The 25,040-nt window shown below is 40.4% G+C and overlaps 1 protein-coding gene across 7 annotated transcripts in view; it reads left to right on the top strand.

Annotated features, from left to right (window-relative positions):
• Positions 1 to 19,650, top strand: part of ANKIB1 (ankyrin repeat and IBR domain containing 1) — a 166,501-nt gene extending 146,851 nt beyond the window's left edge. For all 7 annotated transcript variants that reach the window (XM_036246534.1, XM_036246533.1, XM_036246535.1 and 4 more), the window contains 9 exons: positions 3,701 to 3,835; positions 4,929 to 5,015; positions 5,105 to 5,171; positions 8,127 to 8,272; positions 9,534 to 9,712; positions 10,524 to 10,575; positions 14,794 to 14,908; positions 16,018 to 16,151; positions 16,498 to 19,650. In XM_036246534.1, the coding sequence (XP_036102427.1) occupies positions 3,701 to 3,835; positions 4,929 to 5,015; positions 5,105 to 5,171; positions 8,127 to 8,272; positions 9,534 to 9,712; positions 10,524 to 10,575; positions 14,794 to 14,908; positions 16,018 to 16,151; positions 16,498 to 17,241 (1,659 nt within the window). In that variant the 3' untranslated portion in view covers positions 17,242 to 19,650. The remainder of the gene's footprint in view (positions 1 to 3,700; positions 3,836 to 4,928; positions 5,016 to 5,104; positions 5,172 to 8,126; positions 8,273 to 9,533; positions 9,713 to 10,523; positions 10,576 to 14,793; positions 14,909 to 16,017; positions 16,152 to 16,497) is intronic.
• Positions 19,651 to 25,040: the final 5,390 nt, after the last annotated feature.

Below are 25,040 nucleotides of genomic sequence, written 5' to 3'. Positions count from 1 at the left end.
ACTTATAAATGAAAATGCATAAGTCCTATTAAGATATTAGATGGGGAAAAACCCACAGATATTAGCAAATGTCCAGCAGAGTACATTAATAGAGTTATTGACCGTCAATTATATATCAACAATTTTTTAAAATAAAAAATAGAGTAATTAACCATATGGGTTTTACTTCAGGAATACAAGAATGGTTTGATATTTTAAAAGCTATGGTTGTACCTCATCTTATTAGTAGCTACATGGAGAAAAATCATAATAATTTCTGTAGCTGCTAGAAAGTCATTTGACAAAAAAAAAAATCAACAACCATTCATTATAAGACACTCAAAGAAATAGGAATAGACAACATTTTCGTTGGTATGATAAAAAGAAATCTACCTCAGTCCAAAAGTTGGCATGCTTGTTTGGTGAGGAAGCTATAGGTATTCTCACTAAAATCGAGAACAAGATAAGGGTGTTTCCATCACAAATATTATTAATGTTGGACTGGAGGTACCAGTCAATATAATTAAATGATGGAAAGAAATTGGAGATGTAAAAAGTAGAAACAAGGTGATAAAATTATCATTTTTTTATAGAGAGCATGATTGCACACCCACAGAATCAAGTGAAAAACTGCAAACAACAAAAATTTATGTAACAGATTACAAAATGAATGTGCAGGAAGTATTAGCCTTCATGTATACCAACAACATTCAGATAGACTATATACTGAAAGAGAAGACCTTATTAATCTGGAAACTTAAGTAATGTATATGAAGTATATGACATATGAAGAAAATTTTAAGACCCCCTATCTGGCCCTGGCCAGTTTGGCTCAGCGGTTGGAGCGTCGGCCTCTGGTCCGGAGAGACCCGGGTTCGGTTCCCGCTAAGGGCATGTACCTCGGTTGCAGTTTGTCCCCAGCCCTGGTTGGGTCATGCAGGTGGCAACCACTCAATGTGTCCCTTTCACGTTGATGTTTCTCTCTCTCTCTCTCTCTCCCTCCCACTCTATCTGAACAAAAAATGGAAAAATGTCCTCGGGTGAGGGGAAAAAAAAAAGACCCCTCTCTGTAGGACACAAAAGATGACAAACAAATGTAAAAATAACAAAGTTCTTGGATAGAAAGATTCCAGCAAAAATACCAACAAGCTTTTGTTTCTGCATCTAGATAAACTAGTGCAAAAGTTCATATGGAAAAACAAAGCAAGAATACCCAGGAACACTCTGAAAAAGAATAATGAGTAGGAACTAGCATTGTCAAATAATAAGCCATATTATTATAAAGGCTCAGTAATTGAAATAGCACAGTGCTGGCATATGAATCTACCAATCAATGGAATAGAATAGAAAGCAAGCCCAGAAAATAGACACAGATAAATGGGGATTTAGTATATCGTGAAGGAGGCATCTCTGACCAGTACATAAACCTAAACTGTTCAAAATGGTAGTGCACCCTGGCCGATGTGGCTCAGTGGATAAAGCATCAGCACCAAACGGTCTCGGGTCTGATTCCCAGTCAAGGGCATGTACCTGGGTTTTAGGTTCAATTCCCCAGCCCCAGTCAAGGTGCATGTGGGAGGCAACCAATTGGTGTGTGAATGTGTGTGTCTCTCTCCCCCTTCCTCCCTCCCTCCCTTCCTTCCACTCTCTAAAATTCAATGGAAAATATATCCTCTGGTGAGGATTAATAAAAAAATTTTAAAAAGTGGTAGTGAGACAACTGGACAGCTGTATAGAAAAAAGTTGAATTTATACTGGATACCCAGATAAAATATAAACAGCTCAAAGATTTACATTAAAAAAGCAAAGAAAGAGCCTGGCCAATGTGGCTTTGGGTTCCGGGTCAGGGCACATGTGTAAGCTTCGGGATCCCCAGCAGGGTCAGGCAAGAAGCAGCAGATAGATGTTGATGTTTCTCATAGATGTTTGTATCTCGCCCTCACTCTAAAATCAGTAAAAAACATATATTTTTTAAATGCCACTCATTGTTCAACAGAACTAGTACCTAAAGCACATTACTCACCCAACGATCAAGTCTTTTTAAAAAAGAATAAAGGAAGGAAGGAAGAAAATAGACTATTAAATACCAGAAAAAACAGCCTTGGAATGTGAAAATCTTTCTAGCTCAAAACCTGTAAGCATTTAAAAGGTAGGGGGAAAAAAAAAAAAGCCCTGGCCAGTTTGGCTCAGCGGTTAGAGCGTCGGCCTGCGGTCCGGAGAGACCCGGGTTCGGTTACCGCTAAGGGCGCGTACCTCGGTTGCAGTTTGTCCCCGGCCCTGGTTGGTCGTGCGGGTGGCAGCCACTCGATGTGTCCCTTCACATCGATGTTTCTCTCTCTCTCTCCCTTCCTCTCTCTCCCTCCCACTCTATCTGTACAAAAAATGGAAAAATATCCTCGGGTGAGGATAAAAAAAAAAAAGGTAGGGGGAGCCCAGCTGGTGTGGCTCAGTGGTTGAGCATCAACCCACACACCAAGAGGCTGTCAGTTTGATTCCTGGTCAGGGCACATGCCCAGGTTGTTGGTCAAATCCCCAGTGGGGGACCTACAGGAAGCAGACAATCGATGTTTCTATCTCTCACTCTCCCTTCCTTTCTAAAATCAATAAAGAAAAGAAAAGAAAAAAGTAGGGGAGTGCATTTTCATACTGGAATGCTCTCTTTTTTTGGCATTGTCTAATAAGTATGGTAATTGAGAAACTGAAGTTACCAGATGTTTTCAATAGACAGGTGGACCTTTATAGACCTATGATTACCACACACTTAAAAATGAAAGATTTGAGCCCTGGCCAGTTTGGCTCAGCGGTTAGAGTGTCGGCCTGCGGTCCAGAGGGAGCCGGGTTTGGTTCCCGCTAAGGGCACGTACCTCGGTTGCAGTTTGTCTCTGGCCCTGGTTGGTCATGTGGGTGGCAGCCGCTCGATGTCTCCCTTTCACGTCCATGTTTCTTTCTCTCTTTTCCTCTCTCTCCCTCCCACTCTATCTGAACAAAGAATGGAAAAATGCCCTCAGGTGAGGATAAAAAACAAAAAAAAAGAAACATTTAAGCTTTGGCCAGTTTGGCTCAGCAGTTAGAGTGTCAGCCTGCAGACCAAAGAGTCTCAGGTTTGATTCCGGTCAAGGGGACTTATCTTGGTTGGAGTTCGGTCCCTGGCCCTGGTTGGAGTCATGCGGAAAGCAGCCAATCAGTGTGTCTCTCACATCGGTCTCTCTCTCTCTCTCTCTCTCCCCCCCGTTCTGCCTCCCTCCCACTCTATCTAAAGATAAAGGGATATTTTGAAAAATGAAACATTTGTGCCTTGGCTGGTTGGGTGTCAACCCATGCCTGGAAAGGTTGCTGGTTTGATTCCCGGTCAAGGCACATGTCTGGGTTTCAGGCTCAATCCCCAGTAGGGGGTATGCAGGAGGCAGCCGATCAATTTGGAAAGAATATCCTATTGATATTTTAAAGAATATCCTATTGATATTCCTTGAGATTATCCATAATATTATGACTTAGATTTAACTTACTTGTATAAGCAATAATCTTAAACTAACCCCACATCTTTCCATAGTGCAGATAAGGTCTCCAGAGGAAACCTGAAAAAGAGCATGTGTCTTTAAGAAGATTTCTCCCCGGTCACACAGGCAGGATTGTTTAATCTCTACAAATTGGTAGACTAGAAACAGAAAATAACTTGCATATTAACATGGAGAGATGTTTGCATATATGTTTTCTTTTGAAGTGCAAGTATGACTTTTGCTGGATTTGCCTAGAAGAATGGAAAAAGCATAGTTCTTCCACGGGCGGTTATTACAGATGTACTCGCTATGAAGTCATTCAGCATGTGGAGGAACAATCCAAGGAAATGACTGTGGAGGTAAAGAGAGCTGTTTAAACCAACACTTCTGGCTAAACCACTTAATACCACTGCAAGTATTTTGCATTTCTTCTCTTCCCATCTTCATTTAATGAAGCATTAAATTGAATACACTTTAGAGTAGCCTTTAATTTAAACAAAATAGCTCTATAAATGAGAGCTTTTTAAAATTTTCCCTTTTTTATATTGAAGATAAGAAAAGTCTTATGTATCCCAGACTTCCTCTATAATGACTTAAAAACAGTTTCTTTTATTAAAGTCTAGTTGGCGTACAATATTGTATTAGTTTCAGGTGTACAACATAGTGATTTGATATTTATATATAATATATGATGTGATCACCATAAGTGTAGTAACCATCTGTCACTGTACAAGGTTATTACAATATTATTGACTACATTTTCTATACTGTACATTTCATCCCCATGACAAAAACAATTTTAACATGATATCAATAATACAGTATTATGTTATGGGATATAATAAATATCTTAGTCTGCTTGGCTGCCATAACAGAATATCAGACTGGGTGGCTTAAATACAAATTTATTTCTCACAGTTCTGCAGACTAGAAGGTACAAGATCAAGATTCCTGCCAACTCATTTTCTGGTGCTGACTCTTCCTGACCTGCAGACAGCTCTGTTTTTGCTTTGTCCTCACATGGTGGAGAGAGAAAGCTCTGGAGTCTCTTCCTCTTACAAGAGCACTAGGTGTATAGGATTAGGACTACATGCCAACAACCTTTATCACCTGACAGGCCCTCCCTCCACTTACAGGCGCATCGGGGGTTAGGGCTTCAACATGTGTTTTGAGAGGATGAAATTCAGTTCAAGCAATAAGCAGTGTAATAGAGCATTGCCAGTATCTGAAGCATAGGGCTTGAGAGGCATCTTTGCCTTGCACTCCCAGGACTTTGTTCTGGGAGCCTTTAAAATGTACTGGTTATTATTTTCTCCCAATAAAATAGTCAACAAATCTGTACAAATTACTACCTATTACAAATAAAATCTTTAAGTGATCCAAAAAATCCCAATTTTAAGAGCTAGTACTTTTATTTATAAAAGAAGTCACTTACGAAGTTTTGTTTCCTAGGCTGAGAAAAAACACAAACGGTTTCAGGAACTTGACAGATTCATGCACTATTACACAAGATTTAAGAACCATGAGCATAGCTATCAGGTATGTCCCAAATCATTTCAAATGCACAGAATTACACTGTTGTGGTAAATAAAGAGAATGATATAAATTATTTATTTCTGTTTCTTTAGCTAGAACAACGCCTTCTTAAAACAGCCAAAGAAAAAATGGAGCAATTAAGTAGAGCTCTCAAAGAAAGTAAGTTGAAAGTGGCATGTGTGATAATAAATGTAAAATAGTCTTCAATGCTTGTTTAGTTAGTCACTTCATTGGTAGGAAGTTAAGGCCCTTAAAGGAATACGTCATCTCCATTAGCCCATTCTGGCACTTTATGGAGTTCTCTGAAACCCAGAGTGCCACTTAGCATTTGAGGCCTCTCAGATTAGTTTTTCCACCCGGCTCTCCTCGTCTCCTCTTAATGCAGCCTGCGCTGATAGCAGATAAACATACATCATGGGTTTGCTTACTCTGTGCCACTCCTGATGCTCTGCAGTGTTGGATAAAGTGGATGGGCCCTAAAAGTCATCCCTGACCTAGTCAAAGAGCAGGTTTACATGCCACTCACTTGTCTGTGACTGAATTCCCAAAGAGTTTTGAGAAAATTTAGTAGAGTGGAAATCAAGGACAGATTGGGGAGAAATCATCTTGCTGGTAAATAATAGACATTGAAGTAAAAAACGAAGACATGCCCTGGCCGGTTTGGCTCAGCGGTTAGAGCGTCGGCCTGTGGGCTGGAGAGACCTGGGTTCAGTTCCCGCTAAGGGCATGTACCTTGGTTGCAGTCCCTGGTTGGGTCGTGTGGGTGGCAGCCACTCGATGTGTCCCTTTCATGTCGATATTTCTCTCTCTCTCTCTCCCTCTCTCTCCCTCCCGCTCTATTCTGAACAAAAATTGGAAAAATGTCCTCAGATGAGGATAAAAAATAAAAAAATAAAAAAACGAAGACATGAGCCCTGGCCGGTTTGGCTCAGCGGTTAGAGCATTGGCCCATGGACCAATGGGACCTGGGTTCAATTTCGACCTAGGGTACTTACCTCAGTTGCGGTTCGTTCCTGACCCTGGTTGGGGTCATGTGGGAAGCAACCAGTCGATGTGTCGCTCTCACATCGCGCGCGCGCGCGCTCTCTCTCTCTTTCTCTCTCTCTACCCCCTCCTCCCTCCTCTCTCCCTCTCTTCCTAATCAGCCTAAATAAAGATAAATGGAAAAATGTCCTTGGGTGAGGATTCAAAAAAACAAAGACATGAGATAGGGCAAATTTACAGATCCTAAGATGGAGATTCCAAAAGAACATTCTTAAAAATGGATTGAGCCCTGGCCAGTTTGGCTCAGCGGTTAGAGCGTTGGCCTGCGGTCCGGAGAGACCCGGGTTCGGTTCCAGCTAAGGGCACGTACCTCGGTTGCAGTTTGTCCCCGGCCCTGGTTGGCTGCACGGGTGGCAGCCACTCGATGTGTCCCTTTCACATCGATGTTTCTCTCTCTCTCTCTTCCTCTCCCTCCCTCCCGCTCTATCTGTACAAAAAATGGAAAAATGTCCTCGGGTGAGGATAAAAAAAAATGGATTAAATACTGCTTGCTTCATTAGAATATAATATCTCACAATTACCACAGTACAGGTTCTGACAGGTTTATTTTAGTCACATTTTTAAAATAATCAGAGCTTATATATAAAAGGTATATAAGCTTAAAAATGTAATCAGTTTTACCTGTGTTTTCTCCAGTTTATAAGAGAAATGAGCACTAATATCCTTTTCATGAGAATAACTCCCTAATTAAGACAGTAGCCATATGTGTCAATAACAGCTTAGTCTCCTTATTAATTATTTGTTCTTAGACTTTAGTAATGACATAACCTTATCACGCTAGTATCAAACTCTTGAAGTATTGTCCATGGTACAAACTGAAAAGAAAAAACCCTCACAGGTTCTATAGTTCTTCAGCAGAGATCGTTGTCTGTTTCTTCATTGATGTATTCCTAATGGTTAGAACATTGCTTAAGTCACAGTAAACATTCAATAGATACTTGTAGACGTGAATTGCTATTTCTGTTCAATCTTCTGCAAGCTCTAGACAGTGGAGTAAGATATGAAAGAGAACTAAAAGATAAAAGGATTTGAAAGGAAAAAAACAGACTGACAATCCCCAGAAGAGGAGGTTGGAGGTGGGGAATAAACCACAGAACTTATATGCATGTGTGCATGAACAGTAGACATGGACAACAAAGCTGGAGACAGGGGGTGGGGGGGTATCAGTAGGGGAAAAAGGAGAAACATCTGTAACAAAAATTAATTTTAAAAAAACAAAAACAAAACTTCACACTTCTCACTTATTATAGTGAGGAGGATGTTTGTTTTGTTTTGTTTTTCTTTTTTTACACCTTAGTTCAGATCCCTACACTAGGGTAAGTATTTTGTGATGGTCTGTATTTCAGTGTGTGTACATACCCGTGCAGTTTCTTTCTGCAGATATACAGAATAATCTTATTTTCAAAAAGAATTATGAATTAAATTCTACTGCTTAATTTAGATTTATCTGTAGTTAAGGAAAAAGCTAGACCGGTGTAACATCTTGGGAAGAAACAATCTCAGATATTAAGGTGATTTCTTCTTCCCTCCTCCTCACTTTCCATCCCTTTATCCCTCTCCCTGAAGTTTTCTGTTTACTAGCATTAGTTCTTCAGTTGTTCTCCAGAGTGTTGTGTGTCTTTTCCTCCTTACAGTGTTTTTATAGAAGCATAACTATAATTTGGCTTTCTTTTTTACACAAAGTATTTGTTCTAACTCTTAATCAGCAAAATTTAATCAGCAAAATTCCATCAGGGATAGCCTACAAAACTTAGTAAAGTATGGGACCTTGCGTTGACCTAAAGCTAGATTGGTTGCCAACAAGGTGAGAACAGAGTCCAGGATTGGTGTATGACTGCCGTCAGTGCTCCTGGGCTGCTGTGGGTGTGTTTCATTTATACATGCATACAAGTCACACATTTGTGTCCTCTGGGTTTTTAGTCTATTTCAGATAAATACTATTATGCAGCTACTTCAAGCTGTTTCTTCTTAGGGATTTTTTTTTTTTTTTAAGAAAATTTAGTTGTGTAATTAATTTTATGATAGCATATTTGCAAAACAGTTTTTCATTGTGCCTTATTTACTTCTTAGCTGAAGGAGGCTGTCCAGACACCACGTTCATTGAAGATGCAGTTCACGTGCTCTTAAAAACGCGACGAATCCTCAAGTGTTCTTACCCCTATGGATTCTTCTTAGAACCTAAAAGCACAAAGAAAGAAATTTTTGAACTCATGCAAGTAAGATAACCATTTTAAATTAAATTTAAATGCAATTATTATGAAAAACAGATTTTCTCCTTTTTCGACCACTTAAATACATTTTATTTTATTTGGTGTGGCTATTAAATAATTTTGTTTTCATTTTTAGAATGGTTTTTAAATAAAGAAAAGTTGGCCCTGGCCGATTTGGCTCAGCAGTTGGAGCATCTGTCCATGGTCCAGAGCGACCTGGGTTCAGTTCCCGCTAAGGGCACGTGCCTCGGTTGCAGTTTGTCCCCGGCCCTGATTGGGGTCATGCGAGAGGCAGCCACTTGATGTGTCCCTTTCACGTCAATGTTTCTCTCTCTCTCTCTCTCTCTCCCTTCCACTCTGTCTGAACAAAAATGGAAAAATGTCCTCGGGTGAGGATAAATAAAATAAAAATAAAAATAAAGAAAAGTTTACCATTAATAAACTGAAATTTTCTTTGTTTAAATTTGTCACTCTGCAGATCTGAATGAGTTCTGAGCCATGCAAACATTTCCTACCACATTTATTTCTTTGTTTTAAACTGCTTGAGGTTGAAATCTGGCCTAATCCTAATTATAATTAGGAATTTTATCCTCAAAAAGAAAAAAGAAAACGTTATATATTAAATGGGAAAGTTGGTATTTACCAGTTTAAGGGTACAACTAAAAAAGTTACCGTACTTAAAAAACCAAAACACGTGAGTCCGCTGACATCTCTGTGACTGACCAACTTCATTGTACACGCCTCTTTTTTTTTAAGCCAGAAAACTTCCTCCTCTTGCTACAGTTTTCATGTCATCCCTTTGAATTGCTCTCTACTACTGTATATCCTGCATTTCGTTCACTTCGCAGTATTCATTTTCTCCATGAAGCCTTCCAGACCTAACTCCCAGTCACAGAGGTCTTGCCTTGCCTCACATTCCTTCAGCATTTACTTACAGTCTGCACCACACATCATGCATTTGCATGTACAGTGACTTGACTTAAAATTTATTATTTTTTTCCACATAGACATATTATAAATTCCTTGTTCACAGCTGGTGTACTCACTTCTTTGTGATCCATCCCAACTACCTTGCTATAAATGTCTATCAAACGAGTGCTGTTTCCAGTAATGTGTGAAATAGAAACAAGTTGAATGCAAAGTTACTTCAAAGTTTGGATTAATTTCTGACTTCAAAGGAGTTAGAGCTAACGGAGAAACCAGATAGACACTGGATTTGCTATTGACTAACCCACCAGTCTATACTTTTTTTCTCTTCTTACTGTAGACAGACCTAGAAATGGTCACTGAAGACCTTGCCCAAAAAGTCAATAGGCCTTACCTTCGCACACCCCGCCACAAGATCATCAAGGCAGCATGCCTGGTGCAGCAGAAGAGGCAGGAATTCCTGGCATCCGTGGCTCGGGGAGTTGCTCCTGCAGACTCACCTGAAGCTCCCAGGCGCAGGTAAAAGGGAAGCACACTGTGGAGTCATCCTAGCTTCAGCCACAAACACCAACAGGTTGATTTTTTATTCCACTAGGGCTTATATACCTAAAATATGGATAGCTGGTAAAAGTATAGTAGCTACTTTTTGATGATTTTACCCCAATTACTATTTCTAGTTTCCTCATTTTTTGTGTGGTTTCTTGCTAAGTTAGGCTAGGTAAATTTCACACTTCGGTGAACTCATAATCGAAGAGCATTCTAATGCATCATGTCAAATAAGTAATAATGTGTAGTGATATGATAGCCATAAACATGTAGAATTTGGAAGCCTTGCCGACTTATCATGGTCATAACTGTATTTTGTGGTTAAGAGGGTGTGAAGAAATTAGAAACCTGATATTAGTAAAGTTCTTTAAGTGATCCATATTCATCCATTAAAGAACAGTTGGGTTTTGGTTGTTTCAAATACTATACTACTAATGCCATTATAAATTGAAGTATTTTTGTATCGTAATAGTTACAAGCATTAGAAATTCCTTTGACCCTATTTTTACATAAACTTTTATAACCTAAAAATAGAAGTAGTCATAAAATACTCTGTTATAGCTGATGATTTTTATTTTTCACCATTTTGCACAAACATAAAGTAACTTAGAATTTGAAAGAAATAATGAAAGTATCATTTGAATTATATTCTATAATTTATCTGCTTTGGTTAAACAAGTTCCAAGCAGAGGTATTAAAAGTGGTGTTCAAAGGGCAAGGGTCTGATTGATTGTACTTTGTAGTACTGGTAATAAATCAAATGGTATGTCTAATTTTTTTGTAGCTTTGCTGGTGGAACATGGGATTGGGAATATTTAGGATTTGCATCACCTGAGGTAATTGTTTTGTGGGGGTTTTGTTTTGTTTTGTTCATTATTTTTCCTTAGTGCAGTCCTGCTTATATGTGCACTTTCTTCCATTCTAAGTCCTGAGATTGTCGGCAGTGTTCTTCTTTTATAATAAAAATGCCTCAGCAGAGCCTACATTTAGTTATTTATGGTATTGGGTTATGATCACATTATTAAATGCATCTCCCCTTTTATCATTTTTAATTACTGAACAGTCAGAATTAAGGCCAATTTATAGCATGTATTTTTGGAAAATTTTTTATTTATTTTTTTATTCTTATTCAAGGACATTTTTGCATTTATTTTTAGATAGAGAGGAGGAAGAGAGAGAGCGAAACATTGATGTGAGAGAGACACATCGACTGGTTGCCACCCACACGACCCCAACTGCGACTGAAGTACGTGCCCTTAGCGGGAACCGAACCCAGGACTCTCTGGTCCATGGGCCAACGCTCTAACTGCTGAGCCAAACCGACCAGGGCAAGGAAAATATTTTTAAATTGGTTAAAAGAGATATAAATTTTATTAGAAATGCATTTCTAGTTGTAATATTGTTTGAGTCTGAATCTATTTTTTTAAAGTTATTGCAATAACCTGAGAGAATTGATTTATAATCAATTGCTAAGGTGGGGAAACTGACATTAGTAATGTTTATGCAGTAAGAAATGCTTTGCTTAACTGCTTTCTGCTTCTCTTTAAGATTTTCACACTCATCTTGTTTCTTCTTTGTTGTTATATACCATTTTAAAATACAGAAGGTCTAAAATACTAACACTGCAAATAATAGTTGCTGCAAATAAAAATAAGATAAAGTGAAAATCTTAATCACATTGCTGTTTTCTGAGATTTAAATTGCCACTGTCACTGTTGAGTCTTTTTAAATGGTTTTAGCAGTTCTCTCTACTTTGTCTTCTTCCTTGCTCTTTTATAGCATCTGATGCTTACGTTGTAATAAGCTTTCATTCTTGGAAGGAGGCAGGATAAACAATGAATCCTTTATTGATCATTTATAGCTCATTTGTTATCTGCAACTGAAAGACAGTGAAATTGGTTATTACCTGGAAATGACCGTGGCTTATTTAAATCAGATACTTTCTCTTTTCAGCTGCTAAGGATACTTGCAATCACCTTGTGGCCTTTTGAATTGGTAGATATGTCCAAGAAAATACTGACTTGAGAAAACAGTTTGTGCTTAGAGCTCTGATAGGGGAATTTTAAATTCAGTTAAACTCCCCCCCCACACACACACACAAAATTTTAATATCTTAATTAAATGTCTATTGTAAAACAATTATGAACACTTTCTTTACCTGATCTGTGCTTACTATTTCTATGTTATAATTACAGTTTTGGTGATATTGGGGCAAGTATCCACATTAAAAGAAGGAATAAACAAGCTTCAATTATGTAAAAAAAAAAAAAGAGAGAGTACTAGAGCTTTCAGAATTTCAAGGTAGAAACAATTTAGCAAAAAGAACACTTGACCAGTGTGGTTGCGGTCGTGTGTGCATCATCTTGCAGCGGCTGGCTCACAGTCACACTGGGGGCCTGGAAATGCTGTCCTTTGTAAAGAATAGGAAGGCTTGCCACTTCACTTGTGAATATTTATAAATAAAATTATAGAGCTTTTTTCTCCAGAGATTGAGAATTGTTAAAGTATAAATAATAATTCCTTCTTAAATTTATTTTTTTATGAGTTAATAAATTTTATGAGACTCATTTAACTCACTTTTACTTTTCTTTGAAGTCTTTGGCACACTGAAACACCATACTTTTATGTAAACCTTATTGCAAGTCTAAAAAATTACCACACAGTGTGAAACTTTTAAATTGTGCATGTGTAACTATCAAGTAACTGCCAAAATTTTATCTTTAAAAGTTAGCTTTTCGCCTTCACATAGACGCTGAAAAACAGATAATGTTGCCAAACTCCAGTAGACTTTTAGGTTGAGTTTATGTTGTTTTTTTTTCAGTAAAGTTAATTCTATCTTATTCTTTTTTTAATTAAACTAAATGAGTCAATGACATAGGTATTTGTTTGGTACCAGTGTAAAGGCAGTGGAGCCCAGAGGAAAGAGCCTATCTTGAAGTCCGAGGGACACCTAAATGCAGGACCTAACTCTAACTTATTAGACCTTGGGCTGTGTTCTTCCTTAATTTGTTATCTTCAAATGTGGATGGTAATACCATGGAAGTTCTGGCAGGATTAGAGCATCTCTTTAAGTCACTGACAAAATTGGTGCTTAATAAATGGTAGTGATTATTATTTAAAACAAAAAAAATCTGGCAGTTTTATTCTTCTATAAATCTTAGAACCTCTGTCCGGCCAGCGTGGCTCAGTGGTTGAGCATCAATCCATACATCAAGAAGTCACCAGTTCGATTACTGGTCAGGGCACATGCCCAGATTATGGGCCTGATCCCCAGGGGCATGCAGGAGGCCAATCGATGTTCTCTCTTGTCAATGTTTTTATCTCTCTTTCCTTCTCCATTCCTCTCTCTCTAATATTAATAAAGAAAAAAAATTTTTTTTTAAATCTTAGAACCTCTTAATCTTCTCTGTAGTGTTAACACTCAAACCATTTGGAGTATCCCAACTAAAACCTTTTCATATGCTTACTTAAAGATCTTAGGAATCCTTGGAAATTTTCAGATAAGTTTAATTTTATGAGAACAATTTTTTAAGCCAATTGCATCCTGAGAGAATGCCATGTAAGTTTTCTATCAGAAAAATTATATAACAGGTTTTTTTTAACAGTTGTTTTTAAACAGTTTTGTTTTCTTAAGTTGGAAATATGTATATTCTATGGTCAGTAATAGTGTATTTATTGATTTTTTTTTTTTTTTTTTTGGTGGTACGTGCTCCTAGTGGGAACCGAACCCGGGACTCTCTGGTCCGCAGGCCGACGCTCAACCGCTAAGCCAATTTGGCCAAGGCAGTAATAGTGTATTTAATTCAGAATAACTTTGTACCACTATCAAGAATACAAAGTAAACAAATTCTCCCTATGTATAAATCTTTAACTGAAATAAAAGTTTCCTGTCATCTCTGTCCCTGAATGTGGTGGTCCTCAGTGGTCCGGTGAACCATGATGACACATAGCAATCATCCAGTTTGGGGTCCTAGGCCTCCAGGCAGAGGGCAAAACACCCCAACTCAGCAGGAAATTTTAAAGAACCTAAGTAATCCCTTCAGGCACTTGTATCTTTTATGCATTTGTTCCTAACCTGGTGAGATGCCTACCACCTCTTATTAGATTATACAAATGAGGAGTGTAAATAAATTTAACCAGAGTTGTATGACGTGAATGTTTTATTTGGGCTGTAAAACCTGTCTTTGTTCATTTCAGTACTTCCACAATACATACTCAGGGATAACGAGATAACCGTAAAACCCGAGTATTTTAATGTTTATCACTGAAAGAATCTACAATTATTCTCTGAATCAGCCTTCTTATGTTAGTGCGTCATGCACACTGGCCTCTCTTCTCATCTCTTGTGTCTCTAAAATCTGGAAAAGTACATTTGTACCCAGGTAATAGCAGGTAGCCCCAGGTTCTGCCCTTTGTAAATGCAAACCCACTTTAAACTGTTATCACAAATGTTAAAGAAACTCAGGGACATCTGCCCGAATTGTGTTCTTCCCATATGTAAACTGGAAAACACTTACCCTGCCTGTGTTGTAGATAACCCCAGATATTAGCTGATACAGGAAGGCAGCATCTCATTTTAAAGCTATAACCTCACATTTTTCTCTTAACCTAGTCATTTAACCTGTGAGTAATATGCCAAAGTCCCAAGAACAATGAAATCCAACAATCTGAAAAGGATTTAACTGTGCTTTTTTTTTTTCTGTTGAATATATCACAGTCACTTCTTAAAAACCAGACCTCCAGAGAGAGCCTAACTTATATTAGTATAATCACTGCAGGATTAGTTATAATATTAAACAAGACCCAGGCATATGAAATAAGGCTCAGTTGCGATCTAGCATTGGAGCTTGCAAGTATTCCCAGTTTACCCAGGTAACTGTAATGACTACTTACATTTTTCCTTTTCTATTTCCTTGGTATGGCCAAGTGATTTTATAATATGTATATAAAATCACACATTTTTTTTCCTGGGGGGAAAAAAGTGTGCTGTTTGCTTTGTTTCCATTAGAAAAATTGCATGCTCTCCTGTATTTTATAACCTTTGGTTTATGCAGGAATATGCTGAATTTCAGTATCGGAGGAGGCACCGACAGCAGCGCCGGCGAGGAGACGTGCACAGCCTGCTCAGCAACCCTCCAGACGCTGATGAGCCCAGTGAAAGCACTTTAGGTAAGCTCTTGAGTTGGGTATGTTTTAATCTCTTAGTTCTCTTAAATTGATTGTCAAAACTGAGTTTGTAATTTAGATATAAAGTCAATATGTAGCTGCTTCTAAGGTCACAGGATACAGAAAACCAGGGAGGTTAAGAACATGAACTATGGAGTCAGACAGAATTCAGTTCATGACCACATCTCTGCTGCGTATCAGGGAGACACTCCAGTGCGTCACTGAACCTCTCCAAGCTTCAGTCTCCTCATTCTATAAACCAAAGAGCTTATATGCATATATGCATAACCAATGGACACAGATAATAGTTTGGGCAAAGTAGGAGGGGATTGGGGTGGGGGAGCGGAGGGAGTCAATGTAGGAAAAAAGGGCAGACATCTGTAATACTTTCAACAATAAAGATTAAAAAATAAAGAAGCAATACTGATAGTGCCACTAGGGGGCTAATTGTAAGCTTTAAATGAGATAATGCACGTACAATCCTTAAGCATGAGCAGTACCTAGTAAGCACTCATGGATTGTATCTGTTGATTATTGTTACTGTGTTCATGGAATGTTTTTCTTAGTCTTGGGTCTTTTGTTGTTGTGTGTTTGTTGTTGTTGTTTATCCTCACCTGAGGATGTTTTTTCCATCCATTTTTAGAAAGAGTGGTAGGGAGGGAGAAGGCGTGGGAGAGACACTTCCCATTGGTTGCCTCACACATGAACCTGAGACCCTTCAGTGCACAGCCTGACACTGTAACTACTGTGCCACACCTGCCAGGCCCAAATCCTTTTTATTTAAAAAAAAAACTCTGAAATATAAAACACCTTTATTTATTATTGCTTAAGAAAACAAAGAGAAATGGATGGTAGTATTGGCATTTCTGAATAGAACCATATGTTGTGCAAGCAAAAATGCAAAGAATAATTGTGGATTTGAAAGTAAATGGCATGAGATATAGATTGCTCCTTGTGGTGAGATAGATATGCAAGAGAAGTTTCTGAAAGAGTCGGTGAATGTATGAACATAGATTTTCACCAGCACTGAGAGATAAATTGCTAATTTAACTAAAAAGATGTGTGACATCTGCGTGACTGAATCGTCTGTGGCACCACTTGCTCTGAAACAGATCTCCCAGAAGGCGGCAGTGGCCGCAGGCCTGGCACCTCCGTGGTCAGCTCTGCATCCATGAGTGTGCTGCACAGCTCTTCTCTGCGTGACTACACCCCTGCTAGTCGCTCCGAGAACCAGGACTCTCTTCAGGTAGCCTTCCTGGGCAGCCTCCTGGCCGCTGCTTCTGTTCTTGCTCTGTTGGGCTTGGTTTCCTGATCTCACTGTTACTGCATTCCTTTTCTTTCTTCCATTCTCAGACGTTTCAGGGGTGTTCTACAAGAAAAGAGATTTAGCTTAAGAAATGTTATCCCCCGTAACATGGACAAAGAGAAAATTAAAACAAGATTTGAGTAGATAAAATAATTCTCTGTATAAATAGAGATAATAGTAATTATCTGTTGGGTTAAAAAAAAACACAAACGGTGGTAAACCTCATTGGATTAAATCATTGTTTCTTTTAAATTTTAAAGTAACTTTACTTTCTGTTGCCCTCAAGGCTCTGAGTTCCTTGGATGAAGATGATCCCAATATCCTTCTCGCAATACAGCTGTCACTGCAAGAATCGGGACTGGCCATCGATGAAGGAAATCGAGACTTCCTCAGTAGTGAAGCGTCCTTAGGAGCAATAGGCACTTCTTTACCTTCCAGGCTGGACTCCAGCCCCAGGAACACAGGTAGCCCTCCAGCTGCGTTGAGCAGCTCTGAGCTGTTGGAGCTTGGCGACAGCCTCTTGAGATTAGGAGCAGAAAGTGATGCATTTTCAACTGACACCCTGAGTTCACACCCTCTCAGTGAGGCAAGAAGTGAATTCTATCTCTCGTCCAGTGACCCTGACTCAGCCGGCCAGGATGCCAACATCAATGACAATCTTCTTGGCAATATCATGGCTTGGTTTCACGACATGAACCCTCAGAGTATTGCCCTGATTCCACCAGCGGCTACAGAAATCAGTGCAGATCCCCAGCCCCCCTGTGTCAGAGAGGGGTCAGAGGGCACGAGGGATGTGCAACTGGTGCCGCCAGAAGAAGACTCCGTGTTTGAAGATGCTGTGGTCAGTGGAAGTAGAGGGACCCAAAGAGAAGAAGAGAACTCTTTGGAAGAGAATATTCTGGCTGGGGAAGCAGCACCTCAAGCTAGCGAACATGATACTGAGGCAGCCACCAAGGGGGCTGGTTCAGATGTCTCAAGTCAAACACCTCCAACCTCAAGTGACTGGCTGGAACAGGTACACTTAGTGTGAACTGCACGCGTCTGGGCTCCAAGCAGACCGAAGGTACAGGTGGCGTGCCAGCGGGGTGTGCTGCACAGACACTGGGTCCACGCAGTTCCACCTCTGCTCTAAACCACAGACACTGGGGTTGAATACGGGGAGGTCCCGGAAGGTAGCTTCATTTCGGAGCTTAGCCTCACAGGGAACTTCTTTTGTATTTAATTGGATCGCTTTCCCTTTTTGCTGACAAAAAGAAGAGCAGGAGAGAGAAACACAAATGGAGTAAGTAGGTTAGATTCCGCACTGAGAAAATGCAGTCCTATTAGCCTAAGGTCGACAATACTTAAACTGAACATTTCAATTAAAGGCTTACTCCCTCATCCTTGGGTGGTTTTCCTCTTTAAAACAGAAGTTTTCTTCATTTTAGGAGCCATTTGGGACAGATCTGGTAGCGTGGAGTTTCTCCATCTCTCTGTGCTCTTCCGTAGCTCTCTTCCTGCCTTTGCGTCTGAGCGTGTGATTCCAAGTGTCCAAAGCTTCTCTTTCGTGCTACATCTACCACAGTGTAATTACTTTTCATTGTCACATGAGTCAAAAGTTTCTTTTCATGTCTATTTACAGTCCACTTGTGCCAAACTCTGACTCGTGCTCTAAGAAGGTGTTCAGGTGTGTGGCGTCCCGCAGGGCCCTGCAGCACCTTCAGCATTCTCGGGAGTAAGAGGTGCCACTTGGTAGCAGTGAAATGCCAGACTTTAATGGGCTTTTGTTGCCATGGAGACTGCATTTAAATAAATGTAGCCTATAGCTTAAGTTAACTAAACCTAATGCTGCTGTTAAAACAGTTTATTTTAATATTAAAATACAGTTGATTAGCAACAGCGGTGCTGTATTTTAAGAGACACTTTGTTGGAAGTGCAATCATAGTTCTGTTTTCACAATTTTACAGTGCATTCTAATTACTAATGGGTGCAATTACTTTTAATGGTGTTTTATAAAATAGAAAACAGTGGAGTTTTCATGAGTTATAGTAAATCCCACGATTATTAAAAAATCCAATAAAACATTCTGCGCAACATGTTACCGTGCCTTTGCCTAACCTCAATGGGTAGTTGCCAGTTAAAATGAGTGAGTCTTTCAGATTCCAGTGTCTCTCCTGAAGTAACTATGCTATGAATTGCGAAGACCTCCATAAACCACCCATGGCCTTGCCTTTCCAGTCAGTATAGCAGCTAACTGTTCAATCAGTTTGTTTGCCTAAATAGCCAGTGCTGACATGTGTCTGTTCTGTTGCACAATGCTCATTTGCTGTGTGATTACTGTTTAGTGTTGAAAAAAAGTCAACTTCCTGGTTATCAGTGTCTTACTGTGAAGAAAATACTGGTCTTAGTTGTAATTAAGATACAATAGTACAGTGTGTAATTAAAACTAGAGTAAACTGTTGGAATGGCTGTTTTACTTACCTATTATCAAAACTAGCATAACATAAGCAAAATAGATAGGCAACACTCCATTTAATGTTTTGCCACATTCTTTCCAGAAGTCTTCAGATACCAAAATTTCAGTACCAAGTTTGTATAGGCAAGTCCTGGGTTGGGTAAAAAAAAAGGTTATATATATTATAATCTTTGATATCCACATCAGTTGTGATTACGGTTTTTTATTATTTTTTATTTTCCAAACCCTGCTTTTGAAATATTCTTATATTTGGAATTCGTATGGCTAGGACATTGTATTATTTAATTTTCCCAGGTTCCCCTGGGATAAAAAGCTGTGGGAATTGCTTCTATGCTACAAATCTCACATGTCCACATTAGTTTTAATTTCCCCAAATATCAGAAACACTGATATGAACCCCTATGAAAATGTATTGGAATAAATAGTAACTTTTATCTACAGTGTATTTGTCCATTAAAGGATTTTTTTACAAATTTATTTTGGATTAAAAATATCAACACCAATCCATTTTTAGACCAAGTTGTAATTTTTCCCTTGAAAGAGTGTTGTATCCCATTGAGGCGTCTTGCAAAGCTGCAGCAAGTGCAGATGTGCCGCGTGGAGACTGGCGGAGCGCTCCCGGGAGTCCCTGGTCCTTGCACCTTGTGCAGTGAGTAGCCCTTGTTCCTGTGGTGTTCTTCCTGAGCATGAGAAAAGGTCGTTATCCAGTTTGTATTCTCTTGGTACATATTTTAAAAACAACACGGTCATTAACTTTACAATTCAGAAATAAAGTTTGGCAAAGCCTATTTTGTAAACAAGTTAATTTTATAATGTAAAAAAAATTACTCTAACCTTGACTTGTTATTTGCACTTTCATAGTCTATACTTGATACATTCCCCCTTTATATACAGTAGGATTCTACAACCATGTAGATGTTTGGCCAAATGAATGCTGTTAATAATATGTAAAATTCTTTGATTAAACATTTATTACTTAAACTACTTCACTTTTGTCTCATTACATTATAGAGTTTATTTTGACCAAGTCAGGAAGTGGATTGTCTTCAAATTAAATTCCCTTGAATATGATAGGATTGATTTGGTTCTTACATGTAAACTGATTAGAGCCTAATATTTTTTACACTGAGCATTTTATACCCCAGAATAGATTTCTTTCTAGAAAGATGTTAGTGGCTCTTTCTAGACTATTACATGACTGTCCTTATTTTAGGGACTGGCAGTAATCATACTTAAAGGAAGATGGACCAGAACAGCTTGCTTTTTGCTCTCTGTTCCACTTAGGACTGACAGGTGGCTGACAGACTGAGTGGTGGCCAATCTTGAAGGAATTACTCTTTCTCAGTCTTTAAAACTAATTTGAAAACATTCTTGATCAGGCTCTAATTTTAGCCAAAATTGCACAAGGACCTAGCCCGCACGAGGCATCAGTTTACAGACTGGCTGAGAGATGTTCATGGAAAAGTGAACCAAACACAATAGAAAGGGAGAACTACTGGACAAGACAGCCCAGTTCTGCTGCACCTACGCATCTGATTGGATGTGCCAAGACTTCAAAACCTGATGACAAAATTGCCTGGGTCATTTATGCAGCTCGTAACCTCCAGGAGCAGGTTTGTTGTAAAAGCATTGCCTTCCGGACACTGGGTGCCTCAGCTGCAACAAAAACCCACTGCATGCTTGACATTCGCCTGGGCCCAAATACTGCTGCTCTGGCACTGGGGACAAGGGAACGGACACAAATACACTGATGCTCACTCTGCATGCTCTGCTGTGTCAAGTCCTCTACCTCTGACCAGGAATCTCCTTCCTTCTGTCAGCATCTGTGAAACTGTGACAGGCTCACTTACTGGTTTGTGAGCAGGGCAAAATGAAATCCCAGACCTGATAGTTTCGACAATAAGGATGGGATGCTGACAGACACGATTTCCTGGAAGAGGGACTCTGGGCCTGTTTTGGGAACACTGCTTAACAGTCCCTGAAACCTGTGTGGTAGTGAACGCTCTCAACCAAGTGATAGGCAAGGGGTGGAGAGAGACGGGGTTCCCGCTGTCCTGCCTAACACTGAACTGGAGTTGAGCTGATGTTTGCAGGCTTAGGGATAAGAGGTAGGATTGGAACAAGTTGCTCCCTCCTGCAGGCAGGCAGAGGAAGGATGTGTTTCATGGAGTCAGCTGTTCCTGTAGCCCTACCTGAAAGTGGCTACACTGAGGGAGTCGCGAAGCATAGATTAAATGGTATCAGGAATAAGAAGCTTGCTGTTTGAGAGCTTTGAGTGGACCAAAAACATTTCATTTGGTTGGGCTGCAAGGAGTCACAACACTGTCCAACTGCAAAAGGGAATGCCAAGCCCTGCCTGGCTGCAGGTCAGGCCACCCTCACAGCACCCGGCCCATGACATAGCCCACAAGGAGAACGAGGTGCTCGGTGTAGGAGCGACACAAGATGCCAAAGACTGAGTAAACCTCAGGTGTGCAGGGAGCAGAGAGAAGGCCCCGGGCTTCTCTGGATGCTGACAGGCCTCACCACTGCCATGGAGAGGTAGTTGTGCCAATGTCCAGACACTGACCCCAAGCAAAGGGCTGAAGGAGAAAGAGGGCCCACAATTAGGTTTTCTCCCCACAGGCTAGCCTTCCCCATCCCCGGGCCCCTCACCCACTTGGTTGGAGGATATGGTCATTGTCACCCATTTGTCACCTGGCTGTAGCTCCTGACTCACACATAATTTAGACTCTTTAGCTGGGAAAAAAGCACCTGGACACACTCAGTAGGGGGAGGGGAGGGACTTCTCTAGTGAGTCAGGCCCTTTGAGTGATTCAGTGTAACGTGGCTTCTGAATCCAAATGTCTAATGCAATTGATGTGCTACGTGCCCCCAAGTATCTGTCTCAGAATTGTCGGGGGTTCTCTCGTTCAGGGACTGCCATATGTAGAGAGGAGATGGGGACATCAGTCACTCCCTAGCCTGCCTCCTTGTTCCATCTCTGGTGGTCCAGCAGAAACAATCTAGGATCTCAGGAGGAGAAAGCAAAACCACGTTTTTTTCAACTTCCAGTATTACTTATTTTTCCTAGGATCTGGATACAATTAACCTTATCTTAAGGGGAGGAATTGTCTGTCTACACAGTGAAAAGTTCTGGGAGCGGGTTTGTCAGTGCGACACCTCACAGGTTAGGACAGAAAGAGTAACTCTGTTTATGGGTAAGCAACTTTATAAAGCCCAAATTCCATAGTATTAAAGCCCACATGTTATAAAATTGTGTGTAGTCACATCAAGATTGAGTAAATTTGGTATATCATATTTTCATTTTCCAGTTATTCCTTTTGGCAACCCAGGAACTCAGGGGCTTTCCCAGCACAACATCGCCACCTGCCGGCACAGAGCCTCCCAGTACACCCATTTTGGAGAAAGGCAGCTGTTCAGCTGCTCCGAGGCTCTTGTTGAAGCTGAATGTGTGGCCATGAGGCCTTGTGTGTGTGATCTGGTGTGATGGCTCCAGTTTAGGGTGGGTGAACTGCAGCTGGAAAATTACCATGGGCTCAGCAGGCCTTGCAAGTAAAAAAAATGGTATGTTTGGGAGTGCAGCTAACCTAACCATAGCAGTATCTTAATTGTACATGAAAAATTAGTGGCTACCGCTTGGGGTATATTTTGTGTCAATTTCACTGTCTGAAACAAAGCCACTGGTTTAGAGGGGGGTCTCATTCACAGGTGCCTCAGCTTGGTTCAACACCGGGCAGCAATTTCTACCAAATCCCAGCAATCTCTTCTTGCAGCTATGGAGAAGAAAAGTCTAAAATGTATATAGAAAGGCAAAGCAACTAAAATGGCTAAAACTGTTTTAAAGAATAAAAATGAAGTGGAAGCAATCATTCCACCCAATTTCAAGACTACAGTAATCAAGACTGTGATACTGGTGGAGGAATAGACACATAGACGGATAGAGCAGAATAGAGACCAAAAACAGCCCACACAGATGTCAGCTGATTCTGACAAGGGTGCAAAAGCAATGCAAGGGCCCTGGCCGGTTTGGCTTGGTGGTTAGAGCATCAGCCTGCGGACCAGAGAGTCCCAGGTTCGGTTCCCACTAAGGGCATGTACCTTGATTGCTGTTTGTCCCCAGCCCCAGTTGTGGTCGTGTGGGTGGCAGCCACTCTCTCTCACATTGATGTTTCCCTCTTTCTTCTTCCCTCTCTCCCACTCGCTCTGTCTGAAGATGAATGCAAAAGTATCCTCGGGTAAGGATAAAAAAAAAGCAATGTGAGGGAAGAAGGACAGTCTTTTCAGCATAGGGTGCTGGAACAATTGGTTATAAGATGCAAGAATATGAACCTCTCCCTAAACCTCACACTATGTAAAACTTAAAATGGATTATAGGTTTAAATGTAAAATATAAAACTTTCAGAAAAAAAAATAGAAAATCTTTATTATCTAGGTTAAGCAGAAAATTCTTATTAAAAGTATAAGCCATGGCCCTGGCCGGTTTGGCTCAGCGGTTGGAGCGTCAGCCTGCGGTACAGAGAGACCCGGGTTCGGTTCCCGCTAAAGGCACGTACCTCGGTTGCAGTTTGTCCCCGGCCCTGGTTGGTTGTGCGGGTGGCAGCCACTCGATGTGTCCCTTCACGTTGATGTTTCTCTCTCTCTCTCTTCCTCTCTCTCCCTCCTGCTCTATCTGAACAAAAAATGGAAAAATATCCTCGGATGAGGATTAAAAAAAAAAAAAAGTATAAGCCATGAAAGAAAACATTGATAGATTGTACTTAAAATTTTAAAACTGTACAAAAGACCTTATGAAGAAGATGAAACAACAAGCAACAGACTCAGAAAATTTTTTCCAACTATATATGTAGAATATGTAAAGAACTCTCAAAACTCAACAGTAAAAAGATAGTCCAACATGAAATGGACAAGACATGGGACATTTCACAAAAGAAGATCATGGCTAAGAAATAAGCACATGAAAGATGTTTAACATCGCTATCATCAGGAAATTCAAGTTTAAATCACACACCTACCAGAATGGCTAAAGTAAATAGTATCAACACCAAGTTTTGTCAATGATGCAGGGAAACTGGACCGCCTTGGAAAATAGTTGCTGGTATCTTTAAAAGCTAAGCATGTACTTACCATGACCCAGCATTTGCACTCCTGGACATTTATTACAGAGAAGTGAAAACTTATGTCCACATAAAAAACTGTATACATTATTTATAGCAGCTATGTTTGTAATGGCCAAAAACTGGAATTCACCAAAATATCCTGTAGTAGATGAATGGTTAACTGTGGTATATCCATGCAAATTAATCCTACTCAGCAACGAAGGGAATGAAATATTGCAACTTGCAACAACTTGGATGGATCTCAAGGGCATTGTGCTGAGTGGGAAAAGCCAACTTAAAATGTCACAGACAGTGTAACTCCACTTATGTAACATTTTTGAAATGACAAAATAACCGAGATGGAAACCAACTAGTGGTCACCAGGGGTTAGGGATGCTGGGGGGAGGGGTGCAGAGAGGTATACATGTGACCATAAAGGGACGTCTGTGGTGGTGGGACAGTCAGTATCTTGGTTACATGAATCTACGCATGTGATCAAATAACAGGTATACACACATGTGGTACCAATCAGAGCTTTCTGGTTTGGATATTGTACATTCTGTAAGAGGTAACCACTGAGGGGGTGGGGCAGGTAAAGAGTACACAGGGCCTGTTACCTTTGCAACTTCCTGTGAATCTATATTTCAAAATAAGTTTTTTGTTTTTGTTTTTTATCCTCACCCGAGGACATTTTTCCATTTCTTTGTTCAGATAGAGTGGAAGGGAAAGAGAGGAAGAGAGAGAGAAACATCGACGTGAAGGGACACATCGAGTGGCTGCCACCCGCATGACCAACCAGGGCCTGGGACAAACTGCAACCAAGGTACATGCCCTTAGCGGGAACCGAACACGGGTCTCTTGGGACCGCAGTCCGACGCTCTAACCTCTGAGCCAAACCAGCCAGGGCAAAATAAGTTTTTTTAAAAGGATAAGCCAGTCCGGCCGGTGTGGCTCAGTGGTTAAGCGTTAACCCATGCACCAAGAGGTCACCGGTTTGATTCTCGGCCAGGACACATGCCCAGGTTGTGGGCCCGATCCCCAGTGAGGCGTGCAAGAGGCGGCCAATCATGTTCTCTCTCATCGATGTTTCTATCTCTCCCTCTCACTTCCTCTCTCTCTCTCTCTCTAAAAAAAATCAATAAATGAAAAGAAAAAAAAAAGGATAAGCCACACTCGGCAGGCGGACGAGGGCTTGCTGGCCCTGCTCTAGAGCCGCAAGCAGGTCGCTCTGTCTCGGTGCACTGAGCTGGCAGTACCGCCAGGCTGGGGGCCACT

The sequence above is a fragment of the Molossus molossus genome, unplaced genomic scaffold (assembly GCF_014108415.1).
Source record: "Molossus molossus isolate mMolMol1 unplaced genomic scaffold, mMolMol1.p scaffold_m16_p_7, whole genome shotgun sequence".
Lineage (NCBI taxonomy): Eukaryota > Metazoa > Chordata > Mammalia > Chiroptera > Molossidae > Molossus > Molossus molossus.
The sequence above is the reverse complement of the archived record's forward strand: the minus strand, read 5'-3'. Positions and strand labels throughout refer to the sequence as shown.